General features: G+C 40.1%; 1 protein-coding gene and 1 pseudogene across 1 annotated transcript in view; both read left to right on the top strand.

Moving 5' to 3' along the window:
* The first annotated feature begins 1,389 nt into the window (after positions 1 to 1,389).
* On the top strand, positions 1,390 to 8,923 carry LOC127426786 (methionine synthase-like; annotated as a pseudogene).
* Positions 8,924 to 11,666: 2,743 nt separating this feature from the next.
* Positions 11,667 to 20,000, top strand: part of LOC127426695 (ryanodine receptor 2) — a 204,847-nt gene continuing 196,513 nt past the window's right edge. The window contains exon 1 of the mRNA XM_051673656.1: positions 11,667 to 11,763. Within this exon, the coding sequence (XP_051529616.1) occupies positions 11,716 to 11,763 (48 nt within the window). The 5' untranslated portion in view covers positions 11,667 to 11,715. The remainder of the gene's footprint in view (positions 11,764 to 20,000) is intronic.

The following is a 20,000-nucleotide window of genomic DNA, read 5'->3' as shown; positions in this document are numbered from 1 at the left end:
CAGGCTGTGATTCAACCGTAGCAGCTTTGTGCCACAGGTAATGAGACTTTTTTCATATATGTCTTAATTATTTGACTAAAAAACAATTTTTTGATAATTATATTTTATTTGATTAAAGCTCGATGTACGCATTTGATTAAACATTTTGATGTTCTGATGTTAACATTTAATTAAAACATAAAACATGGAATCCAGAAATGCAGAATTTGCAACTGAAAGACTTTATGCAGTTCTTTTAATCAAGTCCTTTTCTGTGTGATTTCATCAATAATCTGAGGCTGTTTATTTGTTGCCGAAGTGTCGATTTAGTATCGGAGCAACCCTAGTTGAGATATTCTTTGAAAAATCTTCATTTGTGTTCTGCTGAAGAAAGTCATACACATCTGGGATGGCGTGAGGGTGAGTAAATGATGAGAGAATTTTCATTTTTGGGTGAACTGTCCCTTTAATTCAATGCAAATAATGTAAAAGTCCAAACACCTATTTGATTCAACCACAGTAAGCAGAATAATAGTATGTTGTTTGTGCGGGTGGAGCGGTCTCTCTCCAGTATGAACTCACGGATCTTCTTCAGCAAAGGATTCTGGTTCTGGACGGAGGGATGGGGACGATGATCCGGCCAAAGGTGTGTATTTTTGGGGGAATTTTGATATTTCAACCTCAGTTCCTATAATACATCTATAATACACTGTGTACACAAAATAGTTACACTCAGGACCTTCAGGACAAAAATGTCCCCATTGAAACCCATTAAAACTGCAATATTTGATCCCAGTGCCATTAAAGCATAAAATCATGAATTCTATGATATTATGCTTTCATTCTGGAGCCCTGGCGTCAACATTGACATTTCTATATTTTCCGCCAGATGGCGCCATTTTTCTCATGTTTAGCCTATGGAGCAAATACAAGCTTTTTCCCTATTTTCTGTTTGCTGTATTATAGAGCACTGCAGGCCAACTGAATAAATGATGCACCTAAAATTGTGTGTGTGTGTGTGTGTGTGTGTGTTGGTATGGATGTCAGAGTGTGTTTGTATGTGTGTGTTGAGAAATGTGTGTGTGTAAAAAACAGCAGTGGCATTATGTAAACAAACTGGCATTTAAAGGGTTAAAATCCTGAAAATGAATGAATATTTGGTAGTTATGATCAGGACTGATGTTGGTTAAAAAATTGAAGTCAGTGAAAGTGGAAAATAATATTTATATATAATATTTTTTGGCAGTTTTTGATGCTGACATTTGTGTCCTCCTAAGGACCTCTGAGTAACTTTTTATAATTGATGCACAAGGGTTATGTACACTTCTCAGCAGCAGCGTGGTAGTGTCGCTTTTCCGTTGATAAACATCTGTTTACAACTCCACTGAGTCGCAGGGGTGCACTAATATGATGGCTCTGTTTGTTGCTTGCAAGTATGTGTGTGCGTATGAGTGTGTGTGAGAGCGAAAGAGATGGGGAGTGGAAGTATGAGGGTGCTTTCCACACATATAAAGAGACATTTTGGATAATATTGAAACTGTTGTGTTGATCAAGTCGAGGGGATGCATTGACATCAAGGCTCTGTTTGTTGGTCGCAACTCATGTCTCTATGTGTGTCAGTGTGTGTCAGTGTGTGTCAGTGTGTGTCAGTGTGAGTGTGTGAGTGTGTCTGTGTGTGTGTCAGTGTGAGTGTGTGTGTGTGTGTGTGTGTGTGTGTATATATATATATACAGTATACAGTATATTTTTTTTTTATGCAAAAGTCTTATTTTTAGGGGATGGTTTTATATTAAAACAGTAGAAGTCTGTGTGTGTGTGTGTGTGTGAGAGATGTGTGTGTTGCTCAGGGTGTGTAATCGAGTGTCATTTCTCTAAACGCTGTTGTTAAGCGAGTGTTTAGACTCTGACTGCTGCGGGTATATGATGTCAGTTGTTTAAACACTGCCATCAATCATTCTCATATCAGCACTGAGCCACAGGGGTATAACATCAGCTGTGTGTGTGTCTGTGTGTCCCCGTCCGTGTGTGTGTGTGTCTGTGTGTGTGTGTGTCCCCGTCGGTCTGTGTGTCTGTGTGTTTGTGTTTGTGTGTGTGTGTGTGTGTGTGTGTGTGTGTGTGTCCCCGTCGGTGTGTGTGTCTGTGTGTGTTTGTGTCTGTGTATTTGTGTGTGTGTGTCTGTGTGTTTGTGTCTGTGTGTGTGTCTGTGTGTGTTTGTGTCTGTGTATTTGTCTGTGTGTGTGTGTTTGTGTGTGTGTGTCTGTGTGTCCCCGTCGGTGTGTGTGTCTGTGTTTCTGTGTGTGTGTGTGTGTGTGCTGTGTGTGTCTGTGTGTGTGTCTGTGTCTGTGTGTCCCCGTCGGTGTGTGTGTCTGTGTGTGTGTGTTTGTGTCTGTGTGTGTGTCTGTGTGTGTGTGTGTGTGTGTGTCTGTGTGTGTGCATGTGTGTGTGTGTCTGTGTGTGTGTCTGTGTGTGTGTGTGTGTGTGTGTGTATCTGTGTATCTGTGTCTCTGTGAGTGTGTGTCTGTGTGTGTGTCTGTGTCTGTGTGTGTCTGTGTGTGTGTATCTGTGTCTCTGTGAGTGTGTGTGTGTGTGTGTGTGTGTGTCTGTGTGTGTCTCTGTGTGTGTGTGTGTGTGTGTGTGTCTCTGTGTGTCTCTGTGTGTGTGTCTCTGTGTCTCTGTGTGTGTGTGTGTGTGTGTGTCTCTGTGTGTGTGTGTGTGTGTGTGTGTGTGTGTGTCTGTGTGTGTGTCTGTGTGTGTGTGTCCTCAGGGTCATTGATCTGGGAGTGATGATTCCATGTGACAGGATCTTACGGGAGGCGATTCAAAGTAAAGCAGGTCAGTATCTCCATCAGTCTGATCAGATGCACTGAAGTACACGGGTTACATACCTGTTACAGCACATCCACTGTCAGAAATGAACATTTCATTAAGGCTTTGTATTTTCTCATAGAAACACACTGCATGCTGTCCATTAATGTAAAATTCTACAAACACTTCTACTTCTCAATCTGAACAGTTAAACCAGTGAAAAAGCTGCACTAGAAAGACTTACAGTGTTAGAAAACAAATAAAAACAGAGCTCTTTTGGCCCTGGCATTTAAAATATTTGTGTCATTTTCTGAGGCATATTTGCCCCGAGCTGTGGTTACATCTCAGAGTATGTGTGTAGATATAACCATCTGTCTGCTCATGTTCACTGACTGTTTACATGCGTGTAACACGTCTGTCTCTCTGTGTGTGCAGATGTCATCGGTCTGGTCTGATCACGCCGTCTCTGAATGAAATGACTTATGTTGCTAAAGAAATGGAGCGTTTGGGGTTGAAGATTCCTCTGCTGATCGGTGGAGCCACGACATCAAAGTATGAGATGAAACTAAAGTGAAGCTACACCACAATCAGTCATGATGAAGTTTATTTGAAATATGATGGTGAACAGCTGTACAGTGGATTGTATTGATGATTTCTGTGTGTTTGTGTGTTGACAGGACTCACACTGCTGTTAAAATTGCTCCGCGCTACAGCGCACCAGTCGTACACGTACTTGACGCGTCTCGCAGTGTAGTTGTGGTGAGACACCTGTCTGTCTGTCTGTCTGTCTGTCCCCTGGAAAACAGGCCATTATCTGTATCTGTTCATTATAACTGTATATGGATCTACTGTATATGCAGGCGAAAACACGTCCATCAGAAAGAACAATTTTGTAATTGTCAAATATTCTCAGTGGTGATTCTCATTACTGTAATAGAGCAAATTTTTACTCTATTACAGTAAAAAAAAATATAATAATATATTTTATTTAAATCAGCATAAATTAAAGGCAGTACAGCAAATACCACTATTATTTATAAAAACTTTACAATTTAATTAATATATCTTTATTTTTATTTTTTTGCTTTACAGTTGTTAATATTTTGGGGAAATTGTTTGATGAAATGACCATAAAAATCTTAATGGTCATTGAAATTTTCTTTATATTTACAGCCATAACAAATATATATTTATAATAATAAATATTTTTTATGGCTGTGAATTGATTATTTTTTTTAACTAATTAATCACACAGTTTTCTGTGATTAATCGTGTTTAATCATTGTACATTAAAACAACCATTAAAGTATAATCATATATAGATTCTGGTATTTTCCAGTAGCGATTTTATATATATATATATTAGTCACAAATTTCACGATATGATACGAGCTCTTATTCAAGGATTCAACGTAAATATGTTTTAAATCATAAATGCCATAAATGTGTCTGCCATTGGCAAAAAGTAGAGCTCTATAGTAAAGTAACTTAAGCAACAGCACTGCATTTATTTAGTTTGATTGTTATGAGAAAAACTCATTTGAACTCATATTTTTCTTGAGTCTATTATATTTGTTTAGCACTTAAATACACATCATTTCATAGCAGCTTTATAGAAAATCATACCTTGTTGTCTGAAAGCCCCAAGAGAGCAAGCTGAAGGAAAAACTCCTTTCAATGTTATTTAGTGGTGAAAAAAATACTTTACTATATATATGTAAATAATCCAATATTATTTAGCTGTTTGATTAAAAACCGATCAGCACACTTATTTTTTTACCCGCCTCAATCCGGGTGGCGGAGGACAAGTCTCAGTTGCCTCCGCTTCTGAGACGTCAATCCGTGCATCTTATCACGTGACTCATTGTGCATGACACCGTGGAGACTCACAGCATGTGTAGGCTCATGCTACTCTCCACGATCCACACACAACTTACCACACGCCCCATTGAGAGCGAGAACCACTAATCACGACCACGAGGAGGTTACCCCATGTGACTCTACCCTCCCTAGCAACCGGGCCAATTTGGTTGCTTAGGAGACCTGGCTGGAGTCATTGAGCACACCCTGGATTCGAACTCGTGACTCCAGGGGTGATAGTCAGCGCCAATACTCGCTGAAATACCCAGCCCCATTGTTTGGACAGTTTATGTTAATTAATTAGTTAATTGATTCATAGATTCACGTATACAGTATGTATCTATTGGAAATCAATTCATGTTTATATTATATAATTAATAATTAAAAACGCTTTTATAGGCTTGGTAAATGTATTGGCTATTAATGTAAATCATAATAGGATGAATTTAATTTTAAGGGATTTTCTTCTCGTGTGCTCTGCAGTACAGCCGTGGTTCCTGGGCACACACGTGTTTGAGTCGTATGACCTGCGGGCGCTGGTGGAGTTCATCGACTGGAAACCATTCTTTGACGTTTGGCAGCTGAGGGGGAAATATCCCAACCGCAGTTACCTCAAAATATTCAAAGACAAAACTGTGGGTATGTCCCACTCCCTGCAGTACTGTGATGTATAGGATAACTCAGAAGGTCAGAGGTCATTTTGTGCATGTGTGTTTCAGGTGAGGATGCTTGTCGTGTCCATGATGACGCTTTGAGGCTGTTGAATTGTTTGATTGACAGCAGGGGTCTTCAGGCCCACGGGCTGGTGGGGTTCTGGCCCGCTCAGAGTGAAGGTGATGATATACACCTGTATTCTGATGATGTCACATCACGTACCGCCACACCCGTCGCCACATTCTACGGCCTCAGACAGCAGGTGAGGGGCAGTTCACTAAAATAAATCGCTTATTCAAAAATCAAGCATAATTGAAGCTTCTGCTGCTGGAACTCCTCTAATATAACAATGATTATGATGTTCATAATTGTAGCACATGCATCATGTTTGCAGTGATGATCCGAGCCAGTAACCAAGCATTCATTCCTCCTGCAGGTAGAGAAAGACTCGGCGAGCTCGGAGCCGTACTTGTGTCTGTCAGATTTCGTGGCTCCTCACGGCAGCGCCGTTCAGGATTACGTGGGTCTGTTCGCTGTGGCCGTGTTTGGAGCAGAAGAGCTCAGTCAGAAGTTTGAACAGCAGGGACACGATTACAGCAGCATCATGGTCAAAGCGCTCGCAGATAGACTGACTGAGGTACGGACAACATACAATATGACAGGGCGATATAACTGAAAAATATGTGACTCCAGCCAGGTCTCCCAAGCAACCAAATTGGCCCGGTTGCTAGGGAGGGTAGAGTCACATGGGATAATCTCCTCGTGGTCGCTATAATGTGGTTCACGCTCTCGGTGGGGCGCGTGGTGAGTTGTGTGAGGATGTCTCCGTGGTAACGCGCTCAACAAGCCACATGATAAGATGTGCGGATTGACGGTCTCAGACGTGGAGGCAACTGAGAATCGTCCTCCGCCACCCGGATTGAGGCGAGTCACTACACCAATTTGGAATGCCCAATTCCCAATGTGCTCTAAGTCCTCGTGGTGGCGTAGTGATTCGCCTCAATCCTGGTGGTGGAGGACGTATCTCAGTTGCCTCCGTGTCTGAGACCGTCAATCCGCGCATCTTATCACGTGGCTTGTTGAGCATGTTACCACGGAGACATAGCGCGTGTGGAGGCTTCACGCCATTCTCCGTGGCATCCACGCACAACTCACCACACGCCCCATTGAGAGCGAGAACCACATTATAGTGACCATGAGGAGGTTACCCCATGTGACTCTACCCTCCCTAGCAACCGGGCCAATTTGGTTGCTTAGGAGACCTGGCTGGAGTCACTCAGCACACCCTGGATTCGAACTCACGACTCTAGGTGTGATAGTCAGCGTCAATACTCGTACAAAAAACGGCTTATCTATCTTTCTTGAGAGAGTGCAATTTTCATGCCAGCGCAAGTGGGCATGGGTGGGAGTGTTTGTGCTATCTGTGGGTGTATTGTATGTTAATGAAGTGCCACAAAGCACAATTTGCTATTTTCATGAGAAATAGGGTCATTGCGCTAAAACGTTTCAAAAGCAGGTCTGTTTTCAGCACAAAGTCTAAACTCAGTTCCTGCATTTGCAGTTTGGAGATTCCACCAGCAGGTGGTGATAAAGTCCAATGGTGGATATCCTTGACAGTCACCATTGTAGCTGTTTTATGAAACAAAAATGTATTAAATTTGTGTTTAACTGTCTATAGATCATGTTTATTTTTCTATTATTATTATGTTTATATTTACAATTGCATTTATAATTTATATTAGTATTTTTCAACTTGTTGTCGTAGAGTGATTTTTAAGTCATTGCAAAACAGGTCGGTGGAAGAAGTTGGAGAGGGTAAAATGTTTAGATTTGGTATGATTTTTTGACGCATTTCAGTAAATGAATTTAATTGTTCAAAATCGTGCTGATACAATCACTGTTAATACTAACCAAGATTTGTGTGTCAGTAGATGAAAATGATTAATAATGCTTACATTCTCGATAATCGAATGGAGCCTGCTTACAAATCTTGACGAGAATCACATTTTCCATGCGTATAAAAGTAGCGTGTCACTGTCATAGAAATACTGTATGCCTGACATTCAACAAGGATGCAGTTAATGCACAAAAAAACATAGGTCCTTATTTCTGTTCTTCTAATTCATTGCATACAGTTCATTTACACTACCAACTTCTTATGAATGTGCTTTCTTTGTTTATATCGCTGGTGCTTGACAAGGAATGGACTGTATAATAGGATACAGATGCTGCAATAACTGGAGAAGAACCTCAGAATTCAATTGCATTTGACTCAGCCCATTAGAAATTTCACCAAACCCACTTGCGCTTGGACTTAGCGCATGCTTGCATGAAAATACCAAAACTTCACGGCCACTGACTTTGCAAACTCTAATGCCTTTTTTGCTTAACAAGCACATTAATATCATTTACATTAAAGTTGATTCACTGCTGTTGCATTTCGGCGTGTGTTTGATCGTCAGGCGTTTGCAGAAGAGCTGCATGTTTGTGTGCGCAGGGATCTGTGGGGTTACAGCAGTGAGGAAGATCTGCCTGCGTCTGACCTGCACCGGCTATGATACGAGGGGATACGTCCTGCCGCCGGTTACCCCAGTCAACCCGACCACACCGAGAAACACACCATGTGGAAACTCGCAGACATACAGGAGAAAACCGGTAAGATGCGGTGGAGATACAGACCTGCATTTCCATCGGCCGGACCACAGTAGCAGTTAAAAAATATTCTGATTGGTTGCAATTGTGTCGGGCAGCATTTTCGCTTTCGCTTTCTTGTCATGTTGTTTCTCTCGATGAGTCACTAGAAATGATCGTCTCAATCTCTCTGTCGTTTCAGGCATCGGTTTAACGGCGTCTCTGGCGATGACTCCAGCTGCATCAGTATCAGGACTGTATTTCTCCAACCCCAAATCTTCTTACTTTGCTGTGGGTAAAATCACTAGAGAGCAGGTATGAACTTTTCACTGGTTCACATTTACATCCTAGTCTCTCAAAGTGACAGATTATGATTATTGGTAGAGCGACCTCAGGATGAGTCAGATATGTCAAGAGTTCATGTTCTGAAAAGTGATCGCAGAAGAATATGTTTGAGCTCTGTACAATATGTCTTTGATTGACAGGTGGAGGAGTATGCATGCAGGAAACAAATGGACGTGTCAGAGGTGGAGAGATGGCTCGGGCCGATCCTCGGTTATGACACCGATTGACACCAAACCTGTTAGACGAACAAACTCTTTCTCGAGTTTAAGACGAGATTTCAGAAATGTGGCACACTACATTTTTCTTTACAGATCTTGTCATTGGCTGTGACAGTTCTTGCTCATGTTGTTTTTATGGTTGTGGCCCAAATTAGATATTTTTCTCATAAAGGCCTGTTTGTTTTATAGGTTGATTTGTTGTGAAACTTTTATTTTACATTTTTCGAAAAAAGGAGAAAAGAAAAAATTTCACAATATGAAGTATCAGTATAATTTTGATTTTAATTTAAAGACTGATGTCACCGATACAGTAAGTTCACGGTAAGCACGGTAAATTCAGCATCTTTAGTGATTACAGTTATGTCTACAAATTAATTTTATGTGAGATCTTCATTCAGTTTTAGTATTGATATCAAATCACAAGTACCTGAAATTCAGTACTGCTGTTTTTAGCTTTTTAGAAATCATTTAACTCTCAGTATTGTGTTTATTACTTAACTGTGTAATAAACTGTTCTAATAAAACACATTGATTTACCTGTTATGATGTTGGCATTTGTTTTTTTTATTTTCTCCCCATTTTGGAATGCCCAATTCCCAATGCGCTCTTAGTGACTCGCCTCAATCAGGGCGGCGGAGGACGAATCTCAGTTGCCTCCGCGTCTGAGACCGTCAATCCGCGCATCTTATCACGTGACTTGTTGAGCGTGTTACCGCGGAGACGTAGCGCATGTGGAGGCTTCACGCCATTATCTGCGGCATCCACGCACAACTCACCACGCACCCCACCGAGAGCAAGAACCACATTATAACGACCACGAGGAGGTTACCCCATGTGACTCTACCCTCCCTAGCAACCGGGCCAATTTGGTTGCTTAGGAGACCTGGCTGGAGTCACTCAGCACGCCCTGGATTCGAACTCACGACTCCAGGTGCGCTAGTCAGCGTCAATACTCGCTGAGATACCCAGACCCCCCCATTTTAGCCTATTTTTAAGATTTGTATGCATTTACATTTCATAACAAAATTCCGTCAAATTGAATTGTGTAATGTTTAACAAATTTGTATTTTTAACAAAATTTTCTTACCTCAAAAGGTGTTCGCAGGAGCGAACAGGAGTTTTTGTCCTGTAAGTTCTTTACTGTCACTTTAGGGTTTTGAGCACATTTGATAGCAGGGGTGTAGATTCCGGGGGAATGGTGGGGAGGTAACCCCCCAATAATCAAAACAAGCAAGTACAACCCCCCCTTTATTTATACATGATCAATGGAAATATGTAAGTGCCTCACGCTGCAACCCCCCCAATGTTCAAACCAAATCTACAGTTGGTGTACATTAAGCTACTTCATGGTGTGTTGGTGTCAAAAGTGGTGTAAGGAACACTCTTGTGGGTTTCCACTTAAAGCTGATGTATGTAACTTTTTTGGTGTTAAGGTGTGATCACATTTACATTCGCATGGTGAAATTCCACAGGCGAAATACAGTCATATCAATTGGAATCCGCGCGATCGTGAATTTCAAGCGGTGGACTTCCGGTGGCGGAGAATTTCCCCTAACGGATTTGGTGTGGAGTTCAAGTTCTTTGACAGGCGAATTCGCGGCATTGACCCGTAGGTAGTTGCTTGGTTTAGCAAACTGGCAGTGACCTGTGGGCGGAGCTTCGTTTACAGCAACACTAAATACTTACTATGGACAAGGATATTAATAAATGGTGAGTTTCTTTTTTTAACTATACTCACAGAGTATAATTTGCAGCATTAAAAAGAGGCTGTTTGGCAATTTGTTTTTTGCTGCTATCATACACGCTCGACATCCGCCCATGCCTTATTCGCCCATGGAATTTCACAATGCAAAGGTTAATGTGACTGCGCCTTTAAAATAAATCTCCTAGCCCAGCCTATGCAGAGAAAACTATAAGCCATTAGTAGCTTAATTTTCTCGAAATCTGTAAACACACTCTGTGGCGCTATGAAAATTCCTCTGTTTTGAGCGATCCGTCCAGCCTGACACAACGACATTAAATCAATGGCGTGAGTTGGGGGCGGGGCCGTGATCTCTGACGCTTTCTGCCTGCCAATCATTTTGCGCATTCTCATAGTATTGTAGTTGCAGCGAATTATTGAGGCTTAATGCCATTTTTATGCCATGTTGCTCATAACAGTTGTCAGATGAGGGCGCTGTTTAGCTGCTGTTGTGTTTGACAACCACTTTTGCCCGATGTCGGTCTCAATAAAGCTCATTTGGTATCTTTGGAGTGCGGGTTTTGGAAAGAGGGGGCATGGCTAAGTCAACGGCTCGGCTTGTGGAAATTCTAGCACGGCTAAAATCACTTACAGCACATTTAACCGGCAGCGTTTCTGAATGAATGCAACTCTTAAGGAAACTGGTCTCAGAACATTTCGAAAAGCACCTTATTTTCATCCAACCTCCTTATACATCCTCTGAAGGATCTGTTTGTTCGATCAACAGCAGACAGGGGGCATATTCGGGAAGCTATATTGAAAACAATAACTTTTGCAATTCTGGTCAGTGCCGCAGAAATTACACACTTCTGCTTTAAAGGGATAGTTCACCCAAAAATGAAAATTCTCTCATCATTTACTCACCCTCATGCCATCCCAGATGTGTATGACTTTTTGATTCATGATAAATAAAATAAAATTGCGCAACAGCCCAGTAAGTGGCGATATGCAAAAAGAATGCGAGTCGCCAAAAAACAAAAGACGACGACCTCTCGGGAATGCGCATAAGAGGGCTGGTCGAATGTGCAGATTTAAAGTTAAAAAAAAGGACACAAATATTGATCTGTTTCTCACCCACACCTATCATATCACTTCAGAAGACATGGATTAAACCACTGGAGTCGCATGGATTACTTTTATGCTGCCTTTATGTGCTTTTTTGAGCTTCAAAGTTCTGGAGACCACTCACTTGCATTGAATGATGAGATAATTTTAATTTCTGGTTGACTATCCCTTTAAATGTTATACCTGTATAAAGCTTCCTCACAAACCGCAGCAGCTCCAGTGATCCAGCAGAGAGCGTCCTGACGCTATTCACACACCACACCTCGTATCTGCATAACTCCGCCCACTGAGTATGTCAGCCGTCCAATCAGAGCGCGGCAGGAGACACCCGCTTAACCCGCTCTAGCTTCAGAGCCGCCGCCGCCCGAGAGACGCGCTTCACCTGCCGGGAGAGACACTCCGAACCCGCGGCGAACCATGACGGACGGCGGAGAAGCCGAAGACGAGATCCAGTTCTTAAGGACCGTGAGTACACACTCCCTTGTGTGTGTGTGTGTGTGTGTGTGTGTGTGTGTGTGTGTGCGGCCCTGTGCGTGACTGCAGTGCTGCTGATGCTGCGGGTCTCACCGGCTCTGCGCATCAGTGCGGCTCTTTGGAAACTGCTGGACGTGGGTGGCAGGGAGCAGCCCTTCATAGGCTGCATGTTATTAATGCTTATGTAGTGTGTATGTGAGGTGCATGATGAACATGTTCAGTAATGAATCCAGATGAAAGTGAATATTCAGCTCCACTGCAGACAGACAGATTGAGCAGAGAGACTGTTTACTGTGATGTAATGCTGCAGGTAATACAGGATAGTGAATAACATTGTACATTACGCAAAATGAGTCACATAAAATACAATAAACACAGCACAATAGTAATGCATACTTTATAAACTAGGTATACAGTATGCACAGAATATATTACAATAGTATCCATTCAGCAGTACAATAGTACACAGGTCAGAAATTAAAAGGGGTTCACTGAAAGTAACAAAAATGCCTCCAAATTCAAAATACGGGGGTAAAAAAAAGAGGTAATAAATTCTCAATCTAGTTGTTCATGTTGATACTTTATCTGATTAATTACATTTAAGTATTTGACGTTTATTGGTTATAAAATACAGTTTAAAGGTATAAAATGCCCCTGAAATTCGAAACCAAATAATGCGCTTTAATGGAAATGTTCATGACCCTGATGGCAATGCATAAAATTGCAAATGTAAACATTATTATTATTATTGTGTTATTATTTATACAATAATAGGGATGGAAAATGTTTGATTGGTTGCATATGGTGTAATGGGCTATAAGGATGTAACCAAATATCCATGATTGTGATATTTGACAATATATAAAGATATACATTATAAACAAGCTGGGTGATTCTCATGAAACCTGTCAGGAAAATATCTTGGTCATATCTAACCCAAATCTATACAATATATACATGAAATGCAGTATATGTTTTTGCGTTGTGTCATTATTTTCAGCACATTTCACCCATAATTCTTATTACCGTAACATTTTACTATTCGCATTGTTTTCAGTGATGATTCTCATTAGGACAATGCAAGTGAAAATGAAAGGAAGTGCCAGGAGAGCACAACTATGATGTATAAATACTTTACAGTTTAAATAATAAATCATTCTTGCGTGTTTTGGTAATGACCAAATTTTTCGCATTGCTGTAATGAGAATTGGGGAGTCATGGAAATATTGTTGCATTATAAACATGTTCATTTGCTATATTTAAAATATTATTTTTTGGAGATATATTTGTGTGTATGTCTGTCTGTGGTGGTTACAGGCCTGAAGTTGTTATTATTATGTAATAGTTCTGTTATGAATGAGCTTTGCATCATGTTGCTTGTGATTAATAACATTAATGCACAGTCATATCGCCTGTGGCTTCTTTGCATTCACGAGTGTCATCAGTTTGTGGGGGTTCAGCCAGTAGCCCATGATTCAGTTCTGACCGGAATCGATCTGTTGATTGTTCTGCCACCAGCACAAAAACACCCAAATCAGCCGATGAATAGTGAGGAACGTTCTGAGAGCAGCAGAAGTGCCTTCAGTAAACACTGCCGCAAAAAATCATTACATGCAGAAAACAGCATTGATTTTATTTCAGGAGCTCAATGCACGCTGCACGGGTTGAACGGGACTCTTACTGTATGTGGCCAGTATGTGTTTTAAATGAAACATCTCAGATCACATGCACTAGATGTGTTGCACATGTCACATCTGCTGTGACATGAAGATGCTGCAGTGAAGCCTGCTTTAGGACAGATCTAAAACCACACACTCACTTTACCCTTAAAAACGTGATTGTGTAGTGATTCAGTCTTTTTGAAGGACATATTTGGAAGACTCTCAAATTCTAGCCATTTCCAACAATTTAAAGTCCGTCATTCTACAGTGAGAAAGATTCTTCACTAGTGGAAAACAGTTGCCAATCTTCCCAGGAGTGGACGTCCCAGCAAATTCACCCCATGGTCAGACCGTGCAATGCTCAGAGAAATTGCAAAAAACCCAGGAGTTACATCTCAGACTCTACAGGCCTCAGTTAGCATGTTAAATGTTAAAGTTCATGACAGTACAATTAGAAAAAGACTGAACAATATGGTTTGTTTGGAAGGGTTGCCAGGAGAAAGCCTCTTCTCTCTAAAAAGAACATGGCAGCACGGATTAGGTTTGCAAAGTTGCATCTGAACAAACCACAAGACTTCTGGAACAATGTCCTTTGGACAGACGAGACCAAAGTGGAGATGTTTGGCCATAATGCACAGCGCCACGTTTGGCGAAAACCAAACACCCCATATCAGCACAGACACCTCATACCAACTGTCAATCACGGTGGTGGAGGGGTGATGATTTGGGCTTGTTTTGCAGCCACAGGAGCTGGGCACCTTGCAGTCATTGTGTCGACCATGAACTCTTCTGTATACCAAAGTATGCTAGAGTCAAATGTGAGGCCATCTGTATGACAGCTAAAGCTTGGGTGAAATTGGGTCATGCAACAGGACAATGATCCCAAGCACACCAGCAAATCTACAACAGAATGGCTGAAAAAGAAAAGAATGAAGGTGTTGCAATGGCCCAGTCAAAGTCCAGACCTCAACCCGATTGAAATGCTGTGGGGGGACCTTAAGAGAGCTGTGCATAAACAAATGCCCGCAAACCTCAATGAACTGAAGCAACGTTGTAAAGAAGAGTCGGCCAAGATTCCTCCACAACGATGTGAGAGACTGATAAATTCATACAGAAAACGATTACTTGAAGTTATTGCTGCTAAAGGTCGTTCTACAAGCTATTGAATCATAAGGTGTACTTAGTTTTTCACACATGGATTCTCCATTTTGGCTTTATTTTTGTTAAATAAATCATGGCACGGTGTATTATGTCATGTGTTGTTGTTCATCTGAGGTTGTATTTACCTAATTTTAAGACCTGCTGATGACCAGATGATTTTTATTATGTCCTGATACGTAAAACCATAGAATTCAAGGAGGGTGTACTTTCTTTTTCACATGACTATATATATATATATATATACTGTATATACAGTTGTGCTCAAAAGTTAGCATACCCTTGGAGAATTGGTAATATATGATCCATTTTTAAAGAAAACATGAGTGAGCAGGCAAAACACATTTCTTTTATTTCTTATGGGATTCATATTCAACTGTAGGTTATAACAGAATGACACAATCATAAAACAAAACATGACAACAAAATGAAATGACCCCTGTTCAAAAGTCTTCATACCCTTAGTTCTTAATACTGTGTATTGACCCTTTAGCATCAATGACAGCGTGCAGTCTTTTGTAATAGTTGTCTATGAGGCCCCAAATTCTTGCAGGTGGTATAGCTGCCCATTCGTCTTGGCAAAATGCCTCCAGGTCATGCAAAGTCTTTGGTCATCTTGCATGAACCACACCTTTGAGATCTCCCCTGAGTGACTCGATGATATTAAGGTCAGGAGACTGTGATGGCCACTCCAGAACCTTCACCTTTTTCTGCTGTAACCACTGGAGGGTCAACTTGGCCTTGTGCTTAGGGTCATTGTCGTGCTGGAAAGTCCAAGAGTGTCCCATGTGCAGCTTTCATGCAGAAGAATGCAAATTGTCTGCCTGTATTTTCTGATAACATGCTGCATTCATCTTGCCATCAATTTTCACAAGATTCCCCGTGCCTTTAGAGCTCACACTCCCCAAACATCAGTGAGCCACCACCATGCTTCACAGTGGGGATGGTATTCTTTTCACTATAGGCCTTGTTGACCCCTCTCCAAACATAGCGCTTATGGTTGTGACTATAAAGCTCTATTTTGCTCTCGTCACTCCAAATTACAGTGTGCCAGAAGCTGTGAGGTGATTTGGGTGATTTGGGTGATTTCTGTTATCATTATGATTTAAAAAGGAGCCAAACAACTATGTGATAATAAATGGCTTCATATGATCACTATCCTTAAATAAACAATTCACAATTTCTGCCAGGGAATGCACACTTTTGAGCACAACTGTGTATATATATATATATATATATATATATATAATATTTATTTATTTATTTTTGCTGTTGGTGGGCCAGTGAAAATGTTAGCAGGGCAAGTAAAAATCGAAACTACTTTTTTGAAAAAAATCCTTACTGTCGAGCCCTGTTACATAAATTGTCACATTGACATATGATTTTACTTACGATTTGCACTTTGTGCAATTCATACTGCTTGCGTTTAATAAGTGAGGCCCATTGTGTCTGTACAGGTGGATTTTCTAGGGGTAAAAATGTGCAGAATTGCCATGAAAATACCATCACAATGTCAAAAAACTTAATGGTCCTCAAAATGGGCTTCATTGTGGTTATGTAAAATATCATTTCTGATTTCTCTTAATTATGGGGTGAAATGCATAACCGGACATGTTCTTGATTTCGTAAGATTCATGTAGTGATGCTGTGATGTAATCTTACAAACTCAAGTGTTGCAATGGAACCAGGGAAAGAGATTTTGTAACAGCAGAGAGATCATCAAACTGCATCGCTCTCTCTCTCTCTCTCTCTCTCTCCACACAACATTAATATTTGATAAGATTCTCCTGTTACATAATAGACAGCAAAGATAAATGTGCAGAGGAGTGTGGAGCTACCTCTCTCTGTGCGACCTGAAAACAAACTGTCGTGTCATCAACAGACGACCTCACTGTCCACGGCCACGTAGTGTCTGAGCGTTCTGATTGGATGCTCATCCTGCAGGTTCAGCCAATAACAGCCGCTGAGCATGTTTGTAGATGTACATGAATAATGTTTAAAGGAATATTCCGGGTTCAATACAAGTTCAGCTCAATCAACAGCATTTGTGACATAATGTTAATTAGTTTCGACTTGTTCTTCCTTTTCTTTAATAAAAGCACAAATCTGTGTTCCAGTGAGACACTTACAATGGAAGTCAATGGGGTCAATTAATCCACACGTTTTAACAGAATTAATGTGAGTGCTTTTATAAAATTATAAGCGTCACATTTCTGCCTTTAAACCTCCAAAAATTGACCCCATTGACTTCCATTGTAAGTGTCTCACTGGAACACACATTTGTGCTTTTTTTAAAGGAAAGGAGGAACAAGTCGAAACTAATTAACATTATGTCATAAATGCTGTCGATTGAGCTGAACTTGTATTGAACCCGGAATATTCCTTAAATGTCAATAACGGGATAGTCTCTCATTTCGGAAGAACTCTGAAAGACTCGTCCTATAATTAAGCAAATCGAGAACAGTAAGTGTAATCTAATTAACATATATTGATTCCAGGGGTCAGTGTTGTTGTTGGACAGGCGGCACCTGTAATACTGTATATGGTCATATCACTCAGAAAAAAGTACCCAAAAATACTATAGTACGGCCATGTTTTGTCTTTGACAGTATCGGTACATGTTTTGATGATTGCATCGTTTGTTATACTTATAATTCTATATCAGTGGCTTCCTAAAAACACATAATCTATCTTGGGTCTCTGAGGGTGAATGTACTGTGTAAATACTATTTTACTGTATACTATATATGGTATTCATTTACTACCATGGTATTATCATCTGATGTCATCATTATACCATAGTACCATCACAGTATTTTTTTGGAAGAGATCACAGCTTTACCAGTTCTGTTACTCTGTTCTGCTCGTTCACTGAATAGATGATTAAAATGAAATACGGTGTGTTAATGAAGCTGTCATTAGTGCTGTGGTTTGTAAACAACTCCATTAATACTGCGATATTCGTGACTCATTGTTGAGATATTCAAGTCCTGATGTTGTTGAATGATTTCCTGTGTAAACTGTTAAAATACTGACATATTTTAGTCACAAGAAACCTTCTTCTTCAGCAATATCACATTTGCAAACAGTATGGTTGTGATTTATCTGTGATCTCGTGCCTACAACACAATCACAGCTGAGCTGATATTCAGAAATACAGCACAATTGTGAGTGTGTGATTGCTTTTATACAGCAGTCCTGAACTGAGACGTCTGCTATAGCACCCCCTAACATCTCATGACATCTAAACACTTTTACTATAGCGCATGATTCATTTTAACATTTGCATTTCATAATCAACTACATTTACAAGTTTTTTCAAGTGTGATCAAATTGTGCGTCTAACTCAACTGATAGAGCGTTGCACTTGTGATGTAAAGGAGCGGGATATGAGTCTGCGTTCACGTACTTGTGTAAGCTATGTTTTGAGCCTTACGTATGTAAATAGTGTTATAAACATATCAAAGTAATTCCTGCAGCCTCAGTGAAACGTTTTGATTCATATCAGAGTGCTGATCAATTTTTCACGCTGTGTGTGTGTGTGTGTGTCCGGTGCACACTGGGGAGTGAGCTGTGTTTCTTTAAGAGTCACTGCAGGGTTCTCTGATTTATGGTGTAATTAAGAGAGAGAGAGAGAGTAGAGATTTCTCTCTGGTGTCACTGTGAATCAGTGGCTGAGTTCAGAATGGCAAACTACTTTTCAAGTAGAGTGTGTGTCAATTTACAAATTATGGTGGATGCAAATTGGTACTGATCATAATTATATTGACTTGACAAAGCCAACATGCTGTGTTTCTGCAGATATGGTTTAGTTTTTTACATTTATTTTATAATCCCTACTACACAAATACCACAGTTTTCTCCTTTCTTTCTTTCTTTCTTTCTTTCTTTCTTTCTGTCTGTCTGTCTTGCTAACTAGCTAGCTAACTGTCTGTGTAACTAACTAACTAACTAAATAACTAACTAACCAACTAACTTGCTATCTAGCTAGCAATCTTGCTAACTAGCTGTCTGTCTGCCTGCATGTCTAAATGTCTATCTAACTAACTGTCTGTGTAAATAGTTAGTAACTAACTAACTAACTAACTAACTAACTAACTAACTAGCTGGCTGTCTAAATAACTAACTATCTGTATGTAGCCTATATATATAACTAACTGTCTGTCTTTCTGTCTAAACTAACTAACTAGTCTGTCTGTAGCTTATATATGTCTGTCTGCCTGCCTGACTCTCTTTCTGTCTAACTATCTAGCTAACTGTCTGTGTAACTAACTTAATAACTAACAAACTAACTAACCAACTAACTACTAATCTGTACGTATGTAGCCTATATATAACTAACAGTCTGTCTGACTATCTTTCTGTGTAACTATCTTTCTGTCTAACTAACTAGCTAGCTAGCTAACTGTCTGTGTAACTAACAAACCAACTATCTAATTAACTTACTAAATAACTAACTAACTTGCTAGCTAGCTAGAATGCTTGCTAACTAACTGTCTGTCTGCCTGTCTGACTAACTAACTGTCTGTGTAACTAACCAACTAATTAACTAGCTGGCTGTCTAAATAACTAACTAACTATCTGTATGTAGCCTATATATATAACTAACTGTCTGTCTTTCTGTCTAAACTAACTAACTAGTCTGTCTGTAGCTTATATATGTCTGTCTGCCTGCCTGACTATCTTTCTGTCTAACTAACTACCTAGCTAACTGTCTGTGTAACTAACTTAATAACTAACAAACTAACTAACCAACTAACTACTAATCTGTATGTAGCCTATATATAACTAACTGTCTGTCTGACTATCTTTCTGTGTAACTATATTTCTGTCTAACTAACTAGCTAGCTAGCTAACTGTCTGTGTAACTAACAAACCAACTATCTAATTAACTTACTAAATAACTAACTAACTTGCTAGCTAGCTAGAATGCTTGCTAACTAGCTGTCTGTCTGCCTGCCTGTCTGACTAACTAACTATCTGTGTAACTAACTAACCAACTAATTAACTAGCTGGCTGTCCAAATAACTAACTATCTGTATGTAGCCTATATATATATAACTAACTGTCTGTCTTTCTGTCTAAACTAACTAACTAGTCTGTCTGTAGCTTATATATGTCTGTCTGCCTGCCTGACTCTCTTTCTGTCTAACTAACTATCTAGCTAACTGTCTGTGTAACTAACGTAATAACTAACAAACTAACTAACCAACTAACTACTAATCTATACGTATGTAGCCTATATATAACTAACAGTCTGTCTGACTATCTTTCTGTGTAACTATCTTTCTGTCTAACTAGCTAGCTAGCTAACTGTCTGTGTAACTAACAAACCAACTATCTAATTAACTTACTAAATAACTAACTAACTTGCTAGCTAGCTAGAATGCTTGCTAACTAGCCATCTGT

Source organism: Myxocyprinus asiaticus, chromosome 36 (assembly GCF_019703515.2).
Source record: "Myxocyprinus asiaticus isolate MX2 ecotype Aquarium Trade chromosome 36, UBuf_Myxa_2, whole genome shotgun sequence".
Lineage (NCBI taxonomy): Eukaryota > Metazoa > Chordata > Actinopteri > Cypriniformes > Catostomidae > Myxocyprinus > Myxocyprinus asiaticus.
This window is presented reverse-complemented; position numbering and strand designations above follow the sequence as displayed.